Here is a 23578-nt window from a genome sequence, read left to right as displayed (position 1 = left end):
GCTTTCACCCTGGTATTCAATGGTCAGGACCCCCATAGGACCACTACAGATATTATTTAGGTGGTGGATCATTCTCAGCACTGCAGTGCCACTAACATGGTGGTGGTGTCTTAGTGTGTGTCGTGCTGGTAGGTGCTATTAGACACTCCTACCTAGTTGGTCCACCTTGTAGATGTAAAGTCAGAGACGATTGCTCATCTATTGCTGCTGTTTGAGTTAGTCATCTTCTAGACCTTCATCAGTGATCACAGGGCGCTGGCCACGGGGCGCCGTTGGCTGGATATTTTTGGTTGGTGGACTATTCTCAGTCCAGCAGTGACAGTGAGGTGTTTAAAAACTCCATCAGCATTGCTGTGTCTTATCCACTCATACCAGCACAACACACACTAACACACCACCACCATGTCATTGTCTTTGCATTGCTGAGAATGAGCAGCATGAAAGGGGGCTAACAAAGTATAAAGAGAAACAGCTGGACTTCAGTCAGTAATTGTAGAACTACAAAGTGCTTCTATATGGTAAGTGGAGCTGATAAAATGGACAGTGAGTGTAGAAACAAGGAGGTGGTTTTAATGTTATGGCTGATCGGTGTACTTTCCTCTTGTGATCATTAAAGACTAGACTAGAGTATTTTGTAAATTGAGCAGATAGCAAAAATTTTAAGTTGGTGTGTTAACAAAGGTATGTACAGTATATGATCTTAAGGCTCTAAATGCCTTAATATAATTTATTGTTCAACATATGTTATTTGATTTGTTTAAAACTACTACTTCAGGGATACTTTAATAAAGCAATAAGCCACGAGAGGCCGTACGTTACTGTGATTTTAGCACGGGGATGACGTTTTTGGCACGACGCGAAGCGGAGTGCCTAAAACTTCTTTCCCCGTGCTAAAATCGTAACAGTAATGCACGGTCTCGAGTGGCTTATTGCTTTTATAAAACGGCGGTCAACATAAAATATAATAAATACAACAATGTTTAATCATAAATGTATTTATTGTGTATAAACTTACAATAAAGCATTCTTCCGCGACGCAAGGTAATCCGATTAACAGTGTTGCTAGGCAACGTGAGGGCGAAAATAACATTAACTTTCTCTATTCAGTGGCGTATTAATATGGAATGATGTGAGGTGGTCATAGGTGTGCGTTTATCAGGGATTTTACAACGGCTTCGAACGCGGCTCAGCCAATCAGATTTTAGGACCGGAACTATCCGTTTTATAAGTGTTATTTATCACCTGTTTGTCTACCTACATCTACCCTGAGGGATATAATACCTTTTTCAGGAACTACATAAATGTTAGGTAAAATAATTCAGTTTAAAACAGACTCAGTAAATAATGCATAGTTTTTTTTACATAAAAAAATGCTTTTTCATAGTTTGTCAATTAAACTGGTGGTCCACAATATGTAGTACAGAATACTAAACAACAAAATCCTCAATTAGCCCTCAGGACAAGCATTAATATTATTTCTTAAATGGCACATGTTGAACTTTCATTTCCTTTCTACTGATTTACTTCACAACAGCATCATGAACTATTGACTCCAGGGTGGTATGGAATAGAAAAGCGTATGGATAATGTCATTTAACATTAAACAGAAGGTCTCTAGGAGGACAGAGCAACAATATACAGGGGTTGGACAAAATAACTGAAACACCTGGTTTTAGACCACAATAATTTATTAGTATGGTGTAGGGCCTCCTTTTGCGGCCAATACAGCGTCAATTCGTCTTGGAAATGACATATACAAGTCCTGCACAGTGGTCAGAGGGATTTTAAGCCATTCTTCTTGCAGGATAGTGGCCAGGTCACGTGATGCTGGTGGAGGAAAACGTTTCCTGACTCGCTTCTCCAAAACACCCCAAAGTGGCTCAATAATATTTAGATCTGGTGACTGTGCAGGCCATGGGAGATGTTCAACTTCACTTTCATGTTCATCAAACCAATCTTTCACCAGTCTTGCTGTGTGTATTGGTGCATTGTCATCCTGATACACGGCACCGCCATTGGATGCACATGGTCCTCCAGAATGGTTCGGTAGTCCTTGGCAGTGACGCGCCCATCTAGCACAAGTATTGGGCCAAGGGAATGCCATGATATGGCAGCCCAAACCATCACTGATCCACCCCCATGCTTCACTCTGGGCATGCAACAGTCTGGGTGGTACGCTTCTTTGGGGCTTCTCCACACCGTAACTCTCCCGGATGTGGGGAAAACAGTAAAGGTGGACTCATCAGAGAACAATACATGTTTCACATTGTCCACAGCCCAAGATTTGCGCTCCTTGCACCATTGAAACCGACGTTTGGCATTGGCACGAGTGACCAAAGGTTTGGCTATAGCAGCCCGGCCGTGTATATTGACCCTGTGGAGCTCCCGACGGACAGTTCTGGTGGAAACAGGAGAGTTGAGGTGCACATTTAATTCTGCCGTGATTTGGGCAGCCGTGGTTTTATGTTTTTTGGATACAATCCGGGTTAGCACCCGAACATCCCTTTCAGACAGCTTCCTCTTGCGTCCACAGTTAATCCTGTTGGATGTGGTTTGTCCTTCTTGGTGGTATGCTGACATTACCCTGGATACCGTGGCTCTTGATACATCACAAAGACTTGCTGTCTTGGTCACAGATGCGCCAGCAAGCCGTGCACCAACAATTTGTCCTCTTTTGAACTCTGGTATGTCACCCATAATGTTGTGTGCATTGCAATATTTTGAGCAAAACTGTGCTCTTACCCTGCTAATTGAACCTTCACACTCTGCTCTTACTGGTGCAATGTGCAATTAATGAAGATTGGCCACCAGACTGGTCCAATTTAGCCATGAAACCTCCCACACTAAACAGGTGTTTCAGTTATTTTGTCCAACCCCTGTATCATCTAGCACATCAGCATATATCTCCAGACACAAATGTGCTTTTTAGTAAATTCTAAAGAAATCATCTTCCCACGTCCCTCTGGCTTTAGAAAGTTCAAGACTATCCCATTATATTCTCCCTCTGCATTTACGTATATAATCACTTTAAGTGAGCAATAAAAAAAATCACCCCTTTGGCACTGACCTATTTCTGGTCAGTAAAACTGGGGCATTTAGCATACAGGGTTTAAAAGAAACGATAGAAAAATGGTAATTACCACATGGATTATTTTAAATAAAAGTGTCCCCAGAAAATAAAAGCTTTGGGTGGGAGCTGGATTGAGGCTCTAGAGATATGATACTTTGGGTGGACAGAAATCTGCATTCGTTATACAATTTACTGAATCTCTTACTGCTCTGTTATATTAGGTTAACAGCATGCAGTTCAGCATAACTGATGGCAAAAAAGCAGTGGGTCTAAAAACCAGCTGTGCTTAATTGAAGTCACAACTAACATTTCAAACAAAACCTGTGTGGTCTGACATCAATAGAAAGTTTCACTCAGTTAAATAAGCATGCCACTGTTACTTAGAAGAAACTCCAAAAGACTGAACAGAAGATCAAAGTTTATTACAAAAATATACTGCACATTTACATTCAACAAATGACACAGTTCACCTGAGGTATTGCTATTGGCACTGGCAGTATAGGCATTCAATAAAAATATATAATAGATTTGTTTTCAATTTTAATTTGAAAAGTATTACATTCACACTGTTCAACATACATATGCACACACTGGGCATAAATTATTCTGCATTATAATGTGAATGCGCACTTTTAAAAGTGTATTACTCAATATTTAAATAACCTGAGTAGTGATGTAAAGGACTGTTCCTTATACTGATTACATCAGGGCCAAACAGCGGTACAATTTAAGCCTGCATCTGGGCATTTCAGAGTGAATAACAAAAAAAACATTAGAAAGACATTAATGCTTAAAACCTGTTATTCACTGGTTGTTTAAAAATGACAAGTGATCATTGTTGGGACCATCAAAACAACAATTATGTAAAAAAAAATCAAATAAACATTAAAAAAACCTGACTATTAGATGTCCTGATCATTTTACCCCAATTTTTAATTCACAATCAATACTTCACAAAAGGCTCTGAGTATTGACCAATACTAACAATTCTCTGCAACTGCTTTGTGGATAATTAGCCTGAACAATATTGTCTCAAATTTTCTTAGCTGTCAGCAGCCATGATTTTTTAAAAATCTGGTAATCTATAAAAATCTCCTTACAGGCAAGCAATATAAAACATTTAATCAAAGACAAAATGCTGAAATGACTTCAATCAGCATTAGTCACAATAAGATATTGTGATTACAGGATAAAGTTAAATTATTATTATTATGATGAGCAATGCATTTAATTAATGCATTTTTTTCTATTTTATTTTTGCCTTTTTCTCCCATTTTCTCCCAATTTAGCATAGTCAATTTGTCTTCCACTGCTGGGGGATCCCTGATTGCAGTCGAGGTGGGTATATTGCTGCTCACGCCTCCTCCGACCCATGTGCAGCCCTTAGCGGAACCCTTTTTCACCTATGCACTCTGCACAGGCGCCTCTCTATCTGCCAATCAGGGTCCTTACACAGCGTTTGAAGACCCCACCCACATAGTCCGGTCATCCCACCCTAGCAGTACCGTGTCTGCTGCAGGCGGTGCCAATTATGCCCGCTAGATAGCGCCCAGCCGACTGGTTAATGCATTTTTATTGTTTGCAATAACAGAGGTCATACATACTTTTTGTCATTGTGGTTTATAAACAATAACTGTCAGATCGTGAGAGTAGTTTTCTATTAGATATATGTCGTGGAAAATAATATTTTTTAAATGCATGTTTACATGCCTTTTACACAGTCAATATTTTTCTGCTTCTTTTAAACAGTTTACATAAGATACATTGAGTCTCCGCTTAAGTGGTAGTGTTAAACATAAAAACAAAGTTTCATAAAGTTATGAAATACTATTTAAAACCAATAATTGCTGAATCTTAAGAGATTTTCATTATGTAGGTTGTGAATGCTTAAATTCCATCCAATCTGTTGAGTTACATATTAAAATCTATGGTTTAGTTAAGCATTTAAAACTGGTAAAATTCATTTCTTCTTTTTATAGCATGAGGATTTTACTGTTTGATTGCTTCTTTCTCAGCTTAATCACTAGCTAGTTAGCTTTTACTGAAGTAAAGAGGCTGTTCTATGAAATGCAAGAACAAGAACGTGTGACTGTCAGAATCTCTTCACTAGGCTCATTTTGATTAAACATCAAAGTGATTTCAGTGCCTCATTTAACCTACTTATCATTTATATGGAAGTCTAAGTACCACCACAATTATCCAGTTTTCCAGCAAGCAAGGCACAAGGATCCTTACCAATACTGCATGTCTGCCTAGCTCGCGCAAGTTTGACTGGGTGTGATTATCTGGCATTGAGATTGTCTTTCTGTAGGCTTCTGATGCTTGCTTGTAATTTCTTAGTGAAAAGGTGACTGGATCTTCCACAGTAAGTATGCATGGTATTCTTTAGCTTTTCCTCCAGAGGTTGAAGTAGAAAATGAACAGGGTCTTCTTCAAATGGGTACTGAGAAAACAAGACAACTTATTACAGACATGTTCAGGCATTTCCTCAAGTAAGATATCTCATGTTTTCATTACGTTTTAACATGTATTTCAAGGGTAATTTATTTATTTTATTGGAATTTTAATGTCATGTTTTACACGCTTACATTCATGACAGGACAGGCAGTTACTGGTTACACAAGATTTATCAGTTCACAAGTTCAATATCAAACACAGTCATGGACAATTTTGTATCTTCAATTCACCACACTTGCATGTCTTTAGACTGTGGGAGGAAATCGGAGCACCAGGAAAAATACATTTGTGTGTATTTTAAAATACAGCTTATTTACAATAATATACAGAACATCCTATATACTTTCAAAGTATTTTATATGTCATTACATCAGACTGCACATTTCAAATAGACACTATAAGGTCAAAAGAACATGTAACCCCCTCCTAATTATAGAATTTAAACGTTTGTGTCACACCCATTTCTAGCATGTGTATAAATCAATTCAATTAAATAAATTATATGCTTGAATAAGCATGTCATTTACTGTTTAGCATGACAGCTAAACCTACTTACAACCATGTATATGAATGTTGCATTAGTGTCTGCGGCAGCTCTCAATGTGCATCTTTAACATAAAGTTACTTTGCCTATTTTCAATGAAAAATCTTTAATTCTTTGTACAACCAGCAAAACCCATGACACTGTTTCTGATTTGACAATCCTGTTGTGTTTAAAATATATATCTGTACACAAAAATGCCGAAAAGATGTTGTCTTGATGGCAGCATGTGCCTCTCTAAAATCTCAATGTACACCTGTGTCAGTGGCACCTTCACACATATGCAAGTCAGCCATGCCATGCCACGCCACTGATGCATCCCTATACCATGACAGGTGTTGGCTGCATCCTTCACTAATAAGTCAGGATGGTCCTTTTCATATTTGGCACAGAGCTAAAACCAGAGCTTTCTCTGTCGAACACTGCCTTTGTCACAACTTTTTTGGAATGTAGTGAAGGCATCAAATAAGTTATTTACATATAATTACAAAAAAGTTGCCATGGGTGAAAATTAAATGTCTATTTGTGGTGCTGCCAATTCAATACCTGTAAAAGTCACAGCTACAGTGGGGAAAATAAGTATTTGATCCCCTGCTGATTTTGTAAGTTTACCCCCTTACAAAGACTTGAACAGTCTATAATTTTTATGGAAGGTTTATGTTAACAGAGAGAGACAGAATATCAACAAAAAATCCAGAAAAAAAAACATTAAATAAAAGTTATAAATTAATTTGTATTTAATTAAGGGAAATAAGTATTTGATCCCCTACCAACCAGCAAGAATTCTGACCCCCACAGACCGGTTATGTGCACAAAAGGCACACAAATTAGTCCTGTCCCTGTATAAAAGACTCCTGTCACAGAATCAGTTTCTTCCATTCAAATCTCTCGACCACCATGGGCAAGACCAAAGAGCTATCAAAGGATGTCAGGGACAAGATTGTAGACCTGCACAAGGCTGGAATGGGCTACAAGACCATCAGCAAGAAGCTTGGTGAGAAAGAGACCACTGTTGGTGCGATCATTCGAAAATGGAAGAAATACAAGATCACAGTCAATCACCCTCACTCTGGAGCTCCATGCAAGATCTCCAAGAAGGTCCTGAGTTCGAACCCCAGGTGGGGCGGTCCGGGTCCTTTCTGTGTGGAGTTTGCATGTTCTCCCCGTGTCTGCGTGGGTTTACTCCGGGTGCTCCGGTTTCCTCCCACAGTCCAAAGACATGCAAGTGAGGTGAATTGGCGATACAAAATTGTCCATGACTGTGTTCGATATAACCTTGAGAAGTGATGAACCTTGTGTAACGAGTAACTACCGTGTGTCTGTCATGAATGTAACCAAAGAGTGTAAAACATGACGTTAAAATCCTAATAAACAAACAAAAAAAAAACATGCAAGATCTCACCTGGTGGGGTAAGAATGATTCTGAGAAAGGTGAGGTCAGCCCAGAATTACACGGGAGGAGCTTGTCAATGATCTCAAGGGAGCTGGGAGCACAGTCACCAAGAAAACCATTAGTAACACACTTCGCCGTAATGGATTGAGATCCTGCAGTGCCCGCAAAGTCCCTCTGCTCAAGAAGGCTCATGTACAGGCCCGTCTGAAGTTTGCCAATGAACACCTGAATGATTCCGAGAAAGCTTGGGAGAATGTGATATGGTCAGATGAGACCAAAATTGAGCTCTTTGGCATCAACTCCACTCCGGTGCCTGGTGGGGATGGTGTTCTTGGGGTCATATCCAGCATTTCTCTGCTCCCAGCTCCCTTGAGATCATTGACAAGCTCCTCCCGTGTAATTCTGGACTGACCTCACCTTTCTCAGAATCATTCTTACCCCACCAGGTGAGATCTTGCATGGAGCTCCAGAGCGAGGGTGATTGACTGTGATCTTGTATTTCTTCCATTTTTGAATGATCGCACCAACAGTGGTCTCTTTCTCACCAAGCTTCTTGCTGATGGTCTTGTAGCCCATTCCAGCCTTGTGCAGGTCTACAATCTTGTCCCTGACGTCCTTTGATAGCTCTTTGGTCTTGCCCATGGTGGTCGAGAGATTTGAACGGAAGAAACTGATTCTGTAACAGGTGTCTTTTATACAGGGACAGGACTAATTTGTGTGCCTCATGGGCACATAACCGGTCTGTGGGGGTCAGAATTCTTGCTGGTTGGTAGGGGATCAAATACTTATTTCCCTTAATTAAATACAAATTAATTTATAACTTTTATTTAATGTTTTTTTTTCTGGATTTTTTGTTGATATTCTGTCTCTCTCTGTTAAAATAAACCTTCCATAAAATTATAGACTGTTCAAGTCTTTGTAAGGGGGTAAACTTACAAAATCAGCAGGGGATCAAATACTTATTTTCCGCACGGTACCTGTTTTATCAGCATTCTACTGTACACATTGTGCCCAATTTTTTTAAAGTGAGTTTGCTTTTACCACAAGCTATTTTGTCTGTAATTTTTTTTACAGTTCTGCCAATGCTGTTTTCTATTTTTGTTTTTGATTTAGTTTCATTATTTTCAGTGATTTTCTTTGACCCAGAACTGAACTGCTCACATTTTCTTTTGGAAAGTACCCAAAGTCCCAGATCCCACCAGGCTAACCACATAAATAGATAAAACAGTGTGAAAGATTCATTACATTTCTTCTTTTTTATATCCTTATTTCGAAATTCATAAGTTTAATATCATTCTCCTTCTAAACAAAAAAGCGCTCTTTTATAACCTGCAGAGTAAATAAAATAAAATAACCTTTTTATGGACGCTCATATACCTAGTGCTGAGGTCTGAAATGAGGTCACTATAAAGTGCAATATTTTATTATCAATGATGGAACACATATCATGGCTTGATGAAGCTGCATTTACTGTCTCCTATTGATTTTTTATGGGAGATGGATGAGATGGATGCTGCCTTTCATTCTCTTAGTCCCAAACGAAACATCGGAACTATAAAGATTTTATGACGCTTCGTGGGGTTTGGCACAGTAATGGTGAGGTCTTTTATTGCCAACTGGACTTCTATCTCTGTTTGTGTCTCTACTGGGAGTATGTAAGCTACAAAGAAACCTGCGGTGTGGAGAATTCAGGCGCTAGAATTCAGCAGAGAATCCGTCCAAACTAACTTTTTTAAAGATACTCCGAACTTGACTTGTTCTGCCTGGATAAACATTAAATGTGAGTCTGGCCTGCAAAACACATAGCACCTAGCTGAATCATGGACTAATGACAGACCTCATTTAGCTAATGGTCTGAAATGCTTCCTCTGTCAAGGGCAAAAAGGTCTCGCCTGGCCATAATGACCAGAGACACACAAGCTCAATCTCACAACCCCTCTGCAAGGAAAAAAGACTCTTTAAACCTCAAGCCTGATGCATCTGGGAGAGAAAGGATGGACAGAAAAGGACAGGTATTGGTGGCTTTAAAGATTAGTGTCTTAGAAGTGATCGTCGGACCTGATGAGGAAGACAGAGATAAAGGCCAAAACACGATAGCTTTGGCAAGCTGGGGGAAGAAGTCAACACGGGTATTGATTTCTAATGTTTAACCACAAAACAAACTCTCCTTCTAATTCCAAACACCCTGATACAACTGAACAAATGTTGCTTTGCACAGTGAACAATGCTTTGCTTATAAAACCTCCACAAACAGTAATGCTAAAATACAAGATATAGGCAATATGTGATTTGATAGGAAGGTCTAAAAGCAAAGCAAATTTTACATTGGACAAGTGGCTAAGTAACACAGGTTGTTTAGCAGATTATGTTGATAGCAACATTTTGAGAGCAGAAAGGCAGACAGCCAAATTAATGCCAATTTTGTACTGTAATTAAGAAATAAACTATAAAGTTTACAGGCACAGAAAAAACATTAAAATAATAGAACATTGTGTAGATTGATAATCTACATTGCTAACACTTCAGCACATTTTGAACATAAATCATTTTAAACACTTAGTCCTGATCAAGTTGCTATGGGTACAGAGCCATCCAGAAACACTAGGCACATGGCAAAACAGTGCAACCGGTCAATGGTTGGGCACTGCCTGCTCAAAAATGCCCTTATTAGTGGGTTAGTAAGAGAACGTCTGAGTAGGTAATAAACCACCGGCATGTTTTGACATGTGGGAGGAAACCAGAGTAAAGGAATCCAATGCAAACACAAGGAGACCATGGATACCTCACAGTGACCGAAGACAGTAACTTGTCCCTGCAGCCCCAAACATTCATTATAATAGTGTTCACATTGACATGTGTTATCTTGACTTTGGTTGTGATAATACAGAAATGTTCAGATTTAGATTTTTGACTAAATGGTTAAATTCTACTCCAATATGTCACGGTACATCACTTCGTTCATGTTTTCTTTAATGTAATGTGCTGTACTATTTACAGAGAAGCAGCCCCATATCATGAAGCTTCCAACTTTATACTTTACTGTGGGTATGGTTTTCCTGGGGTCATTTGTGCCTTCTTTCTCGAAACATTAGCAAAATTCTTGCCATTATTTTATCTAACCCTCTTTCTAATTTGTTTTTCAAGTGTGCAAATTTTAGACAAAGTAGGTTGTAGAAAATGCAGATGACTAAGCTACAGTTTGCTGCATATTGTCCTGTGTGGTAATTATAATTATTACTATATTTTTAGTTTTCAGGGGGTCCTACAATACATTTTGGAATGACTGCTGGCCTCTCTCCTATCATTATCATTATATTAAGAGCTTGTTGTGAAATCTTATGTGGTACACCTGACAGGTGTTATATCATGTTCCCTATGGCAGCTAGACATCTAGCGAATATTGTGCTTTACTGCAATAATTAAAACTGACATTATAAAGACTCAAAAATATTTTGCACTGTTGTTATTAAGCACCGCAGCTAAGTAATGCTAAGGATGAAAACTCATTTTGTCCTAATGTCCTTTTCAAAGCAAACATTTCTTAAAAACCTATCCAAATGCTACAAATTTAATAATGAACTTACATTGTGAATGGCTTCATAAATGGCTCGGAATGCAGGCTGCTTGTCGTCATGATAAACACCTCGATTGCCATGAAAAATGTAAACACCATGTTCTTCAGCAGCAGCACAGTTGCTGCCATAGATGCAGTGGTCTGGACGATAGTTCCAATGGCATGGGAACACAAAGAGGCTCTCTGTGGGGCACAGAAAATGATCTGGTTAAAACTTAGTCAAAAGGCAATCATGTTTTCACATAGGTTCAAGGCAGAGATTTTACAGCTTTTTGGACATGCATCTCCATAATATGTCCAGTTTAAAAGATGTCTGTTTAATCATTTATTTTAATATCTTGCTACACCTTATTGCTACAAACTTTGTCCTGCTTTAAGTTGAAGCAAGAAAAGGTTGGACTAAGCAAGAGTACATAATAAATTATTTGTTAATACAAAGCCATGTTTGGAAAAGTTGTTTTAATGCAACAATGAAAGAAACTATGATTTGTTAATTCTCTTGCACCTTTTTCTAACTGACAAAAGTACAACAAGATGACTTTTAAAGCTTTGGCTAATGATACCGGCAATACACTCAAAATACTTTGGAACATTTGGAACACATATGCAGGTAACAGATGAGGATATAACGACCGAGTATAAAAAAGGATCCACCAAAAGCTGTCATTTTAAGCAAAGAAAGGTGGTGGCTCAACACTTTTTGCCAAACTTCATGAGAGAAAATCAGTTTAAAATGAACACGTCTCAAAGCAAGATTGCACATAATTTAGGTATTTTACCATCTACTATACAAAACAGATCATTGAAATCCAGAGAAATCTTAATCTACATAGAGCCCTACCAGCTGAGAACAGCGTTGGGAATTCGAACCCTGGATCCCATCAGGAGTGGGTTGGTGTAATTTACCATTGTGACACACGCGTGCTCACATATGATCCATATAACATTGGGTGATAAACTGTACACGTATATAAGTGAGGTGCAAGATTTTTACATTTTTACATCTGTTGTTATAATACTTTTTATTATAACATTAACTATAAATAAATAAAGAAAAAACACTCAGTGGCTATTTGCACTTTCATGCAACTCTTTTTCTGTGAAAGCTGGTGGTAACTGGCCACTTTCACAAAACATAACTAGTTGTTCTTGCAAAAGCTGCAAGTCAGACATACAGGACTAAATATAAATATTTACCTGGGTTATAGTGGAATATGATATTGAGAAGATCTTGGTCCCCCCATGTAATGTTAAGCTTGTATTTCTGTAGTAGTGGCATCAGCAAATCTGTCCATTTTAGATGAACTGAAGTCATGTCATTCTGCAAATGGTACAGAAAAAGAGAGTCCATCATAGCACAGAGCAGCAGCAACATCATTATGAACATACACTACGTGGCCAAAAGCATGTAGACACTTTTGTAATTCATTGGGTTATTTTAGCCACATCCATTGTTAATAGGTTCATTAAATTACACAAACAGGAAAGTGATTACCATAAATGAACACTCTAGAATAAAAAAAAACTAGAATGACACAGAACCACCTTAATTTTTGCCCAGCCGAGCTGCCCCACTAAATTGCACTACTACGTTATACAAGTTAATAGAACAGGAAGCAACGTAACAATAAAATAGTAGTAATTATACTTATGCATTAAAATCTGCATGGGTTAAAGTTCACCATGGCTATTTTTAGTGAGGTAAATCCAGGCTGTCCTGTAAAGTGTCAGGGCTTTAACACTAACACATCTGGTTTAACTCGTAAACTAATTACTAAGCCCTATATGAGTTGCATCAGATGTGTTTTGGAGCAGCTTAAAACTCCAGGACTGATCTACACCCCTAATGTAATGCACACTGCCACTGGACTCTGATGTAGAGGAAACATGTTTTCAAATATTTCATGTACAGTGAAGCAGAGAAATCTATTTTTGTCATACGTTAGAACTTTCCCTGGCCCAACCACTATGTGTGGTAAAGAAAAAATAATGGTCTTGGACTGTTTTTGATGGCTATGGCAGTAAAGCCAGACATTCTGGCAGTAGTGTACATAATGTGCATTGTAAATGGGTACTTCTAAAACCATGATTTACAATGCTCATGAAGTTCTGTAGTTTTCCGGGGATAGCCATTCAGGTGATGAGAAGTGATACTAAATCAGCATATAAATACTCTTGCAATCATCAGCACAAACCTACTAAATACAAAGCTTGTAATCTGCTTCATTAGTATTCCAGCGGATGGCTGGGGTTGACACCGATATGACTAGAGGTTTTAAATAAACATTGCTTTTTTCTCATGTTAGACAGAGAAATGCATGATGAAACACTTTAAATCGTAAGGAAATCTAAAAATCCAACTAATAGAATCACAGTGACCTCTGCTGGTTAAACTCGGAAAGGCACACAAACATTCAACTGCTGACTTTCCAGACACAGACTTTAATTAAATAATCTATTGAAATTACAAGAGTGACAACAGAACGTATACAGACCTTGAACTGCTTGGCTCGGATGCGTGTCATATTCATGAGCATGACTCCAGAGTTGACTCCAGTCGTGCCGTAGTACGGGTGGCGTGCAAAGCGGTTATACCAGGCGATTCGAGGCTCCTCGTGTTCCGGCGCCATGGCCGCTATGTGACTGCTGTTAAACTGTGAGAGAAAATGCCAAATCTCTTCTACTGGCTGCAAGAACAGGATGTCTGTGTCCACATAGAGTAGAGAATCCACCTCAGTCAGAATCAGCTGTGTATATACATATATATATATAAAAAAACACACACAAAAAACATTAATGCTCAGCTACATACATAGATAATATTTAAAAGTTGAGTTAACATATACATATATTTAAATGGAGTACAGCATACTTACAGGCAGAAAAAGCCTCTGGGAGGCACAGGGTTTGAACAGTCTTTTCCACTCCTTGGCGTTGTCACTAGGAAACGTGATTGGGTAGGTGGTGTAGTTAAACTTCGAACGGAATCTCGCTGGCCATGACTCCAGCTAACAGAGAGAAGACACAGTGACCCAAGAATAATTGATCAACCCAGATTCCTCCACATCCTATTTTGTCTCTAATGCAGAAATATTTTATAGCCATTTAATGGCATAACAAGAGGCATGCATTTAAAAGCACTTATCAACTTCAATGAGAGGGATCTTCAAAAAGTTTCCACACTTTTATATTTTGGTTGGAAACGGTGAGGGCAGGAGCAGAGCCGTAGATAGAGAGAGTTGCGACACTCCTTGATCTCGCCGTTCCAAACAAACCCGGCGCTGTCATGTTCTCATATGGGACAGGCAGCAGTGAATGAAATATTAAACGCTCAATAATAAACATTTGTACAATTTCTGGGTATTTTCACCTGCCTTTACATTCACTGCATCTGCTTTAATGTCAGTTTGGTATATGAAGTGGAAGATTGATGTTTATAATGACTTGTTAATAGGTCGTTCTTGTTAACACACAGTACATTATATTAGCATACATTACATAATGCCATATCATTAAGTAGTAGAGACAATATACAGTACAGAGATTAGACAGTTTTTTATGTTTTGTTTTTTACATAAACTAATCTCCCTTCACTTTCCTGAGGATTCATAATAATAATAATCATTTTGGTTAAACACTAAGTCATGTGGCTGGATTCATAAGGTTTACCTGCACTGAATGAACAGATTCATAAACACACTACCGTACCTTTAACATTATAGTGCGGGTACATGAAAAAGCATTCATTCATCTCTTATTTCATGAGTGATTAATAACTTATTCCTACATGTAATAAATTAATGAATTCATTATGAATATGCACTAGTTCATTTTGTCTAATGTAAGTGGTGGACAAGGTACACAAACCATGTAGTTGAGTTAAAGTAGAGATATCCAAGGTAAAATATTACTCCAGTAAAAGTAGTAGTAAAAGTAAAAATACTCTTTACCTCCACTAAAGTACTAAACTAAATTTACCTTCAAATGTACTTAAGTATGAAAGTAAAAGTATAATGATTTATTATGGCTCTAATGTTTTATCATCATTTCTGTAACAAGACTCTTGATTAATCAACTCATTTTAGGTGAAAAGACTCGTGTGTCATTAATTTAGCTTAACTGACTAAGCTAAATTCAGTTATACCTATTAATTAAGATAAACGTAACATTTAGTGCTGAGCAAATGCTAAACAATAACAGTATTAAGTATATTAATGACATTAAATTCATTATATTTTTAAAACAAAGCAACATACAGCTAAAAATGCTTGATAAGTAGTGGAAATGAATGGGGCTCTATGGGTTGTTTGGAACTATTCAGCGCTCCACAACCCGGAAGCTGCGCAAAAAAATGTCCCGCCCCCGTTACAACGGTTCCCTATGGGAGTGTCGCCACTCTGTTCTCTCTACCGCTCTGGGCAGGAGTAGAGCGCTTATAGTCCGGATTTAGCACCATCTGATTTCCATCCTTTTGTACCGCTCAAAGAACCTTTAAGGGGAAAAAGATTTTCATGTGATGATGCGAAAGCAGCAGTGCATCAGTGGCTACGCACTCAACCAAAAATTTTTTTGCTAACGGCATTTAAAAGTTGGTACGACGATGGTAAAAATGCATCGGAGGGTGACTATGTAGAAAAATGATGTCATTTGTTTTTAAAATTCTTTATAGAGCTTAAAAAAGTGCGTAAACTGTTCTGAAGAACCCTCATACATACAACCATTCAAATAATTTAGTCCTAATGTCATTTAACTTGCTAGTAATTTTGTGTATGATTTCTAGCATAAATAGTAAGAATTCATGACTTTGTTTTAAAAAAACTCTGAAACATTTACCATATTAAAATATTTTTATTCTCACTGCAAACAACTGTAGTACACTGTGTATGCACATTGCTACACTTAAGATTCAAGAGTTTTATTGTCATAGGCACAGTAAACACTGTACAATAAAATTCTTACTTTGTTAGTCCTCCATTTACACAACTATTAAGACCTACGCAAAAATAGACATAAAAAGCTAAATAAAATAGGTAGCTTATGCGGTATTGTTCAAGTAACGGTACTTGTGCCTTAAGAACCAAATGAGCAAGTGAACGAAGTATTCCACTTGGTTTGGTAAATAGGGGCTGTTCCTATTTGAAACAGCCTTGCTTGACTTTATGTAACTTCACTTCAGGCTAAGTGGGTTCCGCTAATTAGTTAAGGTACTACTTATTCTCATTATCTCAAGCGTTAATTTGCCAAAGAAAGTTTATCCATGTACACACCATACCTAAGCTGCCATATGGCATTTAACAACAAAGCAAAGATTGGTGGATGTGCTGCAGCATTTGAAAGTGCTGCTTGTGCCATATCAGTGTATTCTGTCACTAAATGATTGGCACAAACACGTCTTTGTCCAAAGAAAAACCCAGTAGCTAAATTACGTAAAATAAATTACATGCTCTTAACTGTGTGTCAACAGTTTGGGGAAGGGGGGCCTTTCCTGTTCTAGACTGTGCCCTCATGCACAAAACAGCCAGAAATGTGAGATAGTATCTACAGTGCCTATAGAAAATCTTCATATCCATTTGAAATAGGCACTTTTAGTCTGATAGTCTAACATCCAAAAGTTCTCTTTATTTACACATTTTGCCTAACAGCATTCAAGTTAAGAAAAATAATTTCTATCAGATTTAGGTCAGAGCTCTGATTTGCCACTGGTTTTTGGCAGTGTTTATGGTTGTTGTTATGCTAGAAGTTGAATCTCCAGCTGTCTAGCAGATGGCCCCATGTTTTCCTCAATAAATTAAATGTCTTTGGCAGCATCCATATTTCCTTAAATTCTGACCAACTGCCTACTTACTGCTGGAAACTTCCACATAACATAATGTTGCCATAACCGTGTAGGCATGGTCTATTTTCAGTGGTGTGCTGTGTTTGGTTTTGTCCAAACATACCACCTGCAGTTTAGTGCAAAAAGTTTAACCATAGTCTCATCTGACTTCTTGCCACTTGGCATTAGAATTTTCCAAGTCTACCAGCATAGCATTTTTTCAGGAGCAGCGTCTCTCTTGCCACCATGCCGTAAAGGCCAGCTTTGTGTAAAGCTTGTGAGATTGTTGTCATGTGTTCATACATTCCAACCCTAGCCACACAGACTTGTAAGTCCTTTAAAGTTGCAACTGGCCTCAAAGTAGCTTCCCTGAACAATATCTACCTGGCTCGGTCATCCAGTTTGGAGCGACGGCTCGATCTTGGCAAGGTGTTGGTGGTGCCATACAGGTTCCCATCTCGATAATGTTGGCTATGTACTTAAGGGAATAGCTGAAGCTGCTGACATTTTTTTACATCCCTCTCCTAACCTGTAACTTTTCACAACTTTATCTCAGAGCCCATGGTAATTTGTTGTGTTACCATACACTTCTAGTAGTGGAATCCTAAAAAACAGATGCTTTTATTCTGAAGTCATCAAAACCACTACAATGGATGGCAGGTGAGGGCCGATTAGCCTGGTGTCTAATCTGAAAGGTGATTGGTTGTACCTAAACAAGTGTACAGTGGTTACTCTAAGGGGCTGATAAATTATTTAAACCAGGTATTTTACTGGTTAGATTTGATCAGATAAAGTGTGATTTTAACTTTGATAACGAGGGTTATAATGTGTACATACAGCTGTTTTATATTTTTATTTTGATGGTATAATGTGACAAAAGGCAAAGATTTCATTAGGGTATGATGATTTGTCTGTTGTTTGGTTTTTTCCCTGTTCGGCTGTTTCAGTATATAAGGTTCGCCACTGTAGATCATTCTGCTTCGTATACATGATTTGGCACAGTTATTTACATTAGATACCCTTCCTTACGCAATCCTCCTTATTTTATTACTTCTATTGCACTGACAAGTGCAACTCCTAATGGCTTGATAGAATGTCTGATATTCAAACCCTGGATATCAGTGGTAATAAGTAAGCTTGTTTCACCAATGCACCACCCAAGCACCCATAATACAAACACATTTATGTAAAGTAAATAAAGCCATACATCAGCTGCAGTGTAATAGCTTATTGACTGCACTGCAAAACAAAGCTTGTCCGACACAATGCGTCAAGCTAAATTAAGCTGAATATTTGTCTAAAATGTTTGAGGAGAACACACAGAATATACCCGGACCGCTCCACCTGGTAATCAAACCCAGGACGTTCTTGCTGTGGGGTGACAATGCTACCCACTAAGTCGCCTGTCTTGGTATAATAACAGTGCTTTGCGATAGCTTGTTTAGTAAAAGGAAAATTGAGAGAAAAAAGCCAGGCTTAATAAAATAAACCAGGCATATTGCCCTGACTTACTTAATAAAAGTGCTGAAAGAACTTATGGGCATAAATATATTGACTTTTTTCTTAAAACTGTTTCACACTTAACAAATGTGGTGAGTCTATTTGTACCTTTTAAAGTACTTTAAAATGCTTTGAGAAATATGTATCTATTAAACTTACAGCATCTTTAAAACCAGTGTGGAGGTCATCCTCAGCAAAAATGTAAAAGTGTAGAGTTTTGCGGCTAAAAAGAACAGCAGACTTCAGCATGGTTAGAGTCTCCTCCAGCCTGGGCCCACATGCCACTACTGCTAACCTGACCGTCTCAGCTTTGTCCACATTACTGGCCCCAGAAAATGTTTTATCCACAGAATACCTGTAAAACAACAGCACAACACAGGGTAAGCAAACAGTCACAAAATATGTAATGTAAGTTTAAAGGGGGTCATGAGCTGTGTGTTCTTTCCTTTCAAGTTTGCCATTTATGTCTAGCAAATTGATTGCAACAAGACTTTGCTGATGCCTGCAACCAAATTTTAGTTTGAATAAAAACAGGCCAAACAACCCGCAAAAACTCTGATGCCTACAATCTAACTCACAACCAAGATTTAAGTCTGCCCATCCTACCTACTAGCCGATTCCATAAAGCAGTTCTTTCCACAAACATCAGAGGGCAGTCTCCAATAGGGATTCCAGTGTGTGACAGACAAAGATTTACACCTGACAGAACAAAAAAACATAAGCTCTGCATGAGACACTCCTTTCTTAATGAAAAAAGCCCCACTTCCCATAACTCCCTTCACGAGTACACTAAAAAGTTTAAGGTGTTCCAGTTCAGCAACAACAGCAGTTCAGATTTCTTTAAAGGAACTAACACCTTAAGTGCTCCTTATCTTTCAAACAATACAAGTCCAAAACTTGTTGAACAAGTATTCGAAAAATAGGGACACACAAAAAAAAACCTAAAAAACACCATAGCTGAGTAGGGTGTCGACTAGAAGGAGAAACGTGCCATAAGTGAGTGCAAAATAACTGGCTATTAAAGGCCGGAACGGTACGGAACTCTTGCATGTGTTTGGACTGTGGGAGGAAACCCACGCAGACATGGGGAGAACATGCAAACTCCACACAGAAAGGATCCAAACCCAGGACCTTCTTGCTGTGAGGCGACAGTGCTACCCATTTAGCCACCATGCTGCTCTATTTGTAAAATGATCAGACAGATAACATTACATAAAGGTGCACTTTGTAGCTATAAAAGTACTAATTGTAGCCAACACGACTGTTGGAACATTCTTTTAAAACATGGTTTTTTTTAAGCAGAAGTGCACCAGTTTACTGCTAAAACTCGCCACTGCTTATGGATAGTTAGAACGACAATCCAGATTATCAAAAGTGTTTGTGTTATCCAGTTCTCTGTGACCAATTTTAACACCATTATATGGAGGCCTTATCATTCTGGAATATAAAAACAGTGGGCTTATATAACACTTACAGGCTGTTATACAAATATCAGTAGACAATCAATGGACATTATTTCTTCTAGCTGACAGCCTATCTTATTAGGCATCTGGCACCAAAAGTTGAAGGCATCATTTCGTTTTCTTCAAATAAATCCATCACAATGTAGGAAATCTGGTTTAATCAATCAGAGCATATTATTTTTCTTTCAAGGTTTTGGACCAAATTATGCGTCTTGTTGCATTGACTTTTTTAAGTGGCAGAACTTGTCGGGGTTAGAACAGATGGAAGAAAGATGGCATACTATGTGATAGGTGTACCCAATAAAATAGTAAGAGAATGTATGTAGAATTTAAATGGAAATGTATGTATGTTATGGCAGTCTTGGGATTTTAATGATTTTACAAAATTCTCTTAGCATAAGGTGACAGTTTCCTCCTCACCTGACAAAAAAGCACTGTTGATTTTGCTTAGAAATGGCATCAAGTGTCTTAAAAATGTACAGGGGTTGGACAAAATAACTGAAACACCTGTCATTTTAGTGTGGGAGGTTTCATGGCTAAATTGGACCAGTCTGGTGGCCAATCTTCATTAATTGCACATTGCACCAGTAAGAGCAGAGTGTGAAGGTTCAATTAGCAGGGTAAGAGCACAGTTTTGCTCAAAATATTGCAATGCACACAACATTATGGGTGACATACCAGAGTTCAAAAGAGGACAAATTGTTGGTGCACGTCTTGCTGGCGCATCTGTGACCAAGACAGCAAGTCTTTGTGATGTATCAAGAGCCACGGTATCCAGGGTAATGTCAGCATACCACCAAGAAGGACAAACCACATCCAACAGGATTAACTGTGGACGCAAGAGGAAGCTGTCTGAAAGGGATGTTCGGGTGCTAACCCGGATTGTATCCAAAAAACATAAAACCACGGCTGCCCAAATCACGGCAGAATTAAATGTGCACCTCAACTCTCCTGTTTCCACCAGAACTGTCCGTCGGGAGCTCCACAGGATCAATATACACGGCCGGGCTGCTATAGCCAAACCTTTGGTCACTCGTGCCAATGCCAAACGTCGGTTTCAATGGTGCAAGGAGCGCAAATCTTGGGCTGTGGACAATGTGAAACATGTATTGTTCTCTGATGAGTCCACCTTTACTGTTTTCCCCACATCCGGGAGAGTTACGGTGTGGAGAAGCCCCAAAGAAGCGTACCACCCAGACTGTTGCATGCCCAGAGTGAAGCATGGGGGTGGATCAGTGATGGTTTGGGCTGCCATATCATGGCATTCCCTTGGCCCAATACTTGTGCTAGATGGGCGCGTCACTGCCAAGGACTACCGAACCATTCTGGAGGACCATGTGCATCCAATGGCGGTGCCGTGTATCAGGATGACAATGCACCAATACACACAGCAAGACTGGTGAAAGATTGGTTTGATGAACATGAAAGTGAAGTTGAACATCTCCCATGGCCTGCACAGTCACCAGATCTAAATATTATTGAGCCACTTTGGGGTGTTTTGGAGAAGCGAGTCAGGAAACGTTTTCCTCCACCAGCATCACGTGACCTGGCCACTATCCTGCAAGAAGAATGGCTTAAAATCCCTCTGACCACTGTGCAGGACTTGTATATGTCATTTCCAAGACGAATTGACGCTGTATTGGCCGCAAAAGGAGGCCCTACACCATACTAATAAATTATTGTGGTCTAAAACCAGGTGTTTCAGTTATTTTGTCCAACCCCTGTATTACCTGCTTTCTGAGATCTGTACAGAGTACATATGTAATGACTGTAGGGCAATCAAACCAACCCTATTTATATGGTCAACAGAATTAGGAGACCAATGACATTTACACTACCTGATTATGTGTTTTGTGCACATTTCTGACCTAATACAACTTTAGAAAACCCACAATAATATAATTTTAAACAAAAAAACTTCGAGGTTTTTGGACGTTGTAGCCTAACGGTTAAGGTACTGGACTAGTAATCAGAAGGTCACTGGTTCAAGCCCCACCAGTCAGGCTGCTGCACTTGGGCCCTTGAGCAAGGCCCTTAACCCTCAATTGCTTAGACTGTATACTGTCACAGTACTGTAAGTCGCTTTGAATAAAGTAAATGTAAATGACAACCCCCAAAACTACCATGGCATGCCTGCATCTTATCAGTACCAATCTGCCTATGCATATAGACAGTTCCAAAACTCCCAAGTCCTTAAACTACCATGGCATGCATGTCTCCTATCAGTATAAATATGTTTACACATCTACACACAAAAGTATTTGTGTTTATTTACTGTGGTGTGCTTAATAATACTCAATCTAGCGTACTAAATCCTAGTATATAAGTAAACTACTTAGCTATATAGCTAACGAGCTATGTTAACTAAAGTAAGGTCAGTGACCAGATGTTATTAAACACTGTGTTTGTTATTAAACACTGTTTATGCAGAAGCTGCCTTTATTATGAATGAATGCGTGATTCTTTTGACTGATTATATTATATTAAGACTACCTTTGGTGGAGGAGCTGCTGGTCGTATTTTTCTCCCCGTTCTGTGTGCACCATGGCGGCTCTCTGTAATCCCGGTTCCCTCCATGCTACTCCACTCTCCAGAGAAGACGCAAGCTGCTCAAAAACGTACAGCACCGATAGGAACGCTAATATCACACAAACGATTAAAAGACGAAAATATCGACGCATTTTCTATAAACAACATAAATGTCAGGTTAAAAGTCACGTCATGTTGAAAATGCTAGCTACACCGACCCGACGTGACTGAAATATATGGCGAAGTAAACATGTTCAGTCATACCACTGAAGCTAAGCAGTTTAGCCAGTAGCATATCCGCCCTCTACAAACTTCCTATCGCTATGCAGCAGGCTTCATCGTTATTAACATACATTACATTAGCATAGCGTCTCTATGTATTGAAATTTACTTCAGACAGTAACCAAATTAATTTCCTTTTTATAAATTATTTGTGGACATCTAACCATAAGCATTAAATTTTGAAAATATGTAGCTACATTAACATGAACCCCTCCAATAGGTCAGGGCTTTGTACAGGTCACTGGAGTTACACCAAATTATAACACCAAACTATGACCTAAGATCTCACTTTGTGCACATTCGTGTAGGGAACAGGAAAGGCCCTTCCCCAAACTGTTGTCACAATGTTAGCCACCTGTTTGTTTATTGTTTATTAGGATTTTAACGTCATGTTTTACACTTTGGCTACATTCATGACAGGAACGGTAGCTACTCATTACACAAGGTTCATCATTTCACAAGGTTATATCTTGGACAATTTAGTATCGCCAATTCACCTCACTTGCATGTCTTTGGACTGTGGGAGGAAACCGGAGCACCCGGAGGAAACCCATGTGGACACAAGGAGAACATGCAAACTCTACACAGACAGGACCCGGACCGCCCCACCTGGGGATCAAACCCAGGACCTTCTTGCTGTAAGTGCTACCCACTTAGCCACCATGCAGCCCTAGCAACTGTTAGTAAAAGTTGTGGATGAAACACTTAAATCTAATAATTAAGAGGGGTGTCCACATACGTTTGGTCATATAGTGCATATATGCACTATAAGGGTTAGACAGATACTGTCTTTGGTCTTTGGACTATGGGAGGAAAATGGAGTGCCTAGAGCTGATTTGACTATATATTAGGCAGACAGATCGTCTTGGCTCATCAGTGTATATATGCTTATTGTAATACTGCAAAATATTTTTCAAAAATTACCACTTTTATGTCACCTTTTACAGTGTTCTG

The 23578-nt window shown here is 38.8% G+C and overlaps 1 protein-coding gene across 1 annotated transcript; it reads right to left on the bottom strand.

The window, feature by feature from the left end:
• Window positions 1–5001: 5001 nt before the first annotated feature.
• gxylt1a (glucoside xylosyltransferase 1a) lies at window positions 5002–22665 on the bottom strand. The gene is made up of 8 exons (XM_063002926.1): window positions 22607–22665; window positions 22307–22419; window positions 18510–18705; window positions 13912–14043; window positions 13531–13782; window positions 12233–12356; window positions 11046–11218; window positions 5002–5513 (listed from the first exon to the last, which is right to left on the bottom strand). The coding sequence occupies exons 2-8, from the start codon at window positions 22357–22359 to the stop codon at window positions 5352–5354; spliced, it is 1092 nt and encodes a 363-aa protein (XP_062858996.1). The 5' UTR covers window positions 22360–22419; window positions 22607–22665; the 3' UTR covers window positions 5002–5351.
• Window positions 22666–23578: the final 913 nt, after the last annotated feature.

Source organism: Trichomycterus rosablanca, chromosome 1 (genome assembly GCF_030014385.1).
Source record: "Trichomycterus rosablanca isolate fTriRos1 chromosome 1, fTriRos1.hap1, whole genome shotgun sequence".
Taxonomy (NCBI): Eukaryota; Metazoa; Chordata; class Actinopteri; order Siluriformes; family Trichomycteridae; genus Trichomycterus; species Trichomycterus rosablanca.
Note: the sequence above shows the minus strand (reverse complement) of the source record. Positions and strands in the feature narration are given on the sequence as shown.

Bases quoted from the DNA above. Each gene is read 5' to 3' on its own strand.
- gxylt1a (XM_063002926.1), bottom strand. From the start codon at position 22,359: ATGGTGCACACAGAACGGGGAGAAAAATACGACCAGCAGCTCCTCCAC. The intron at 13,783-13,911 runs GTAAGTATGCTG...GTATATACACAG, and splicing joins CCCAGAGGCTTTTTCTGCCT to CTGATTCTGACTGAGGTGGA. The intron at 5,514-11,045 runs GTAAGTTCATTA...TTGTTTTCTCAG, and splicing joins TTTATGAAGCCATTCACAAT to TACCCATTTGAAGAAGACCC.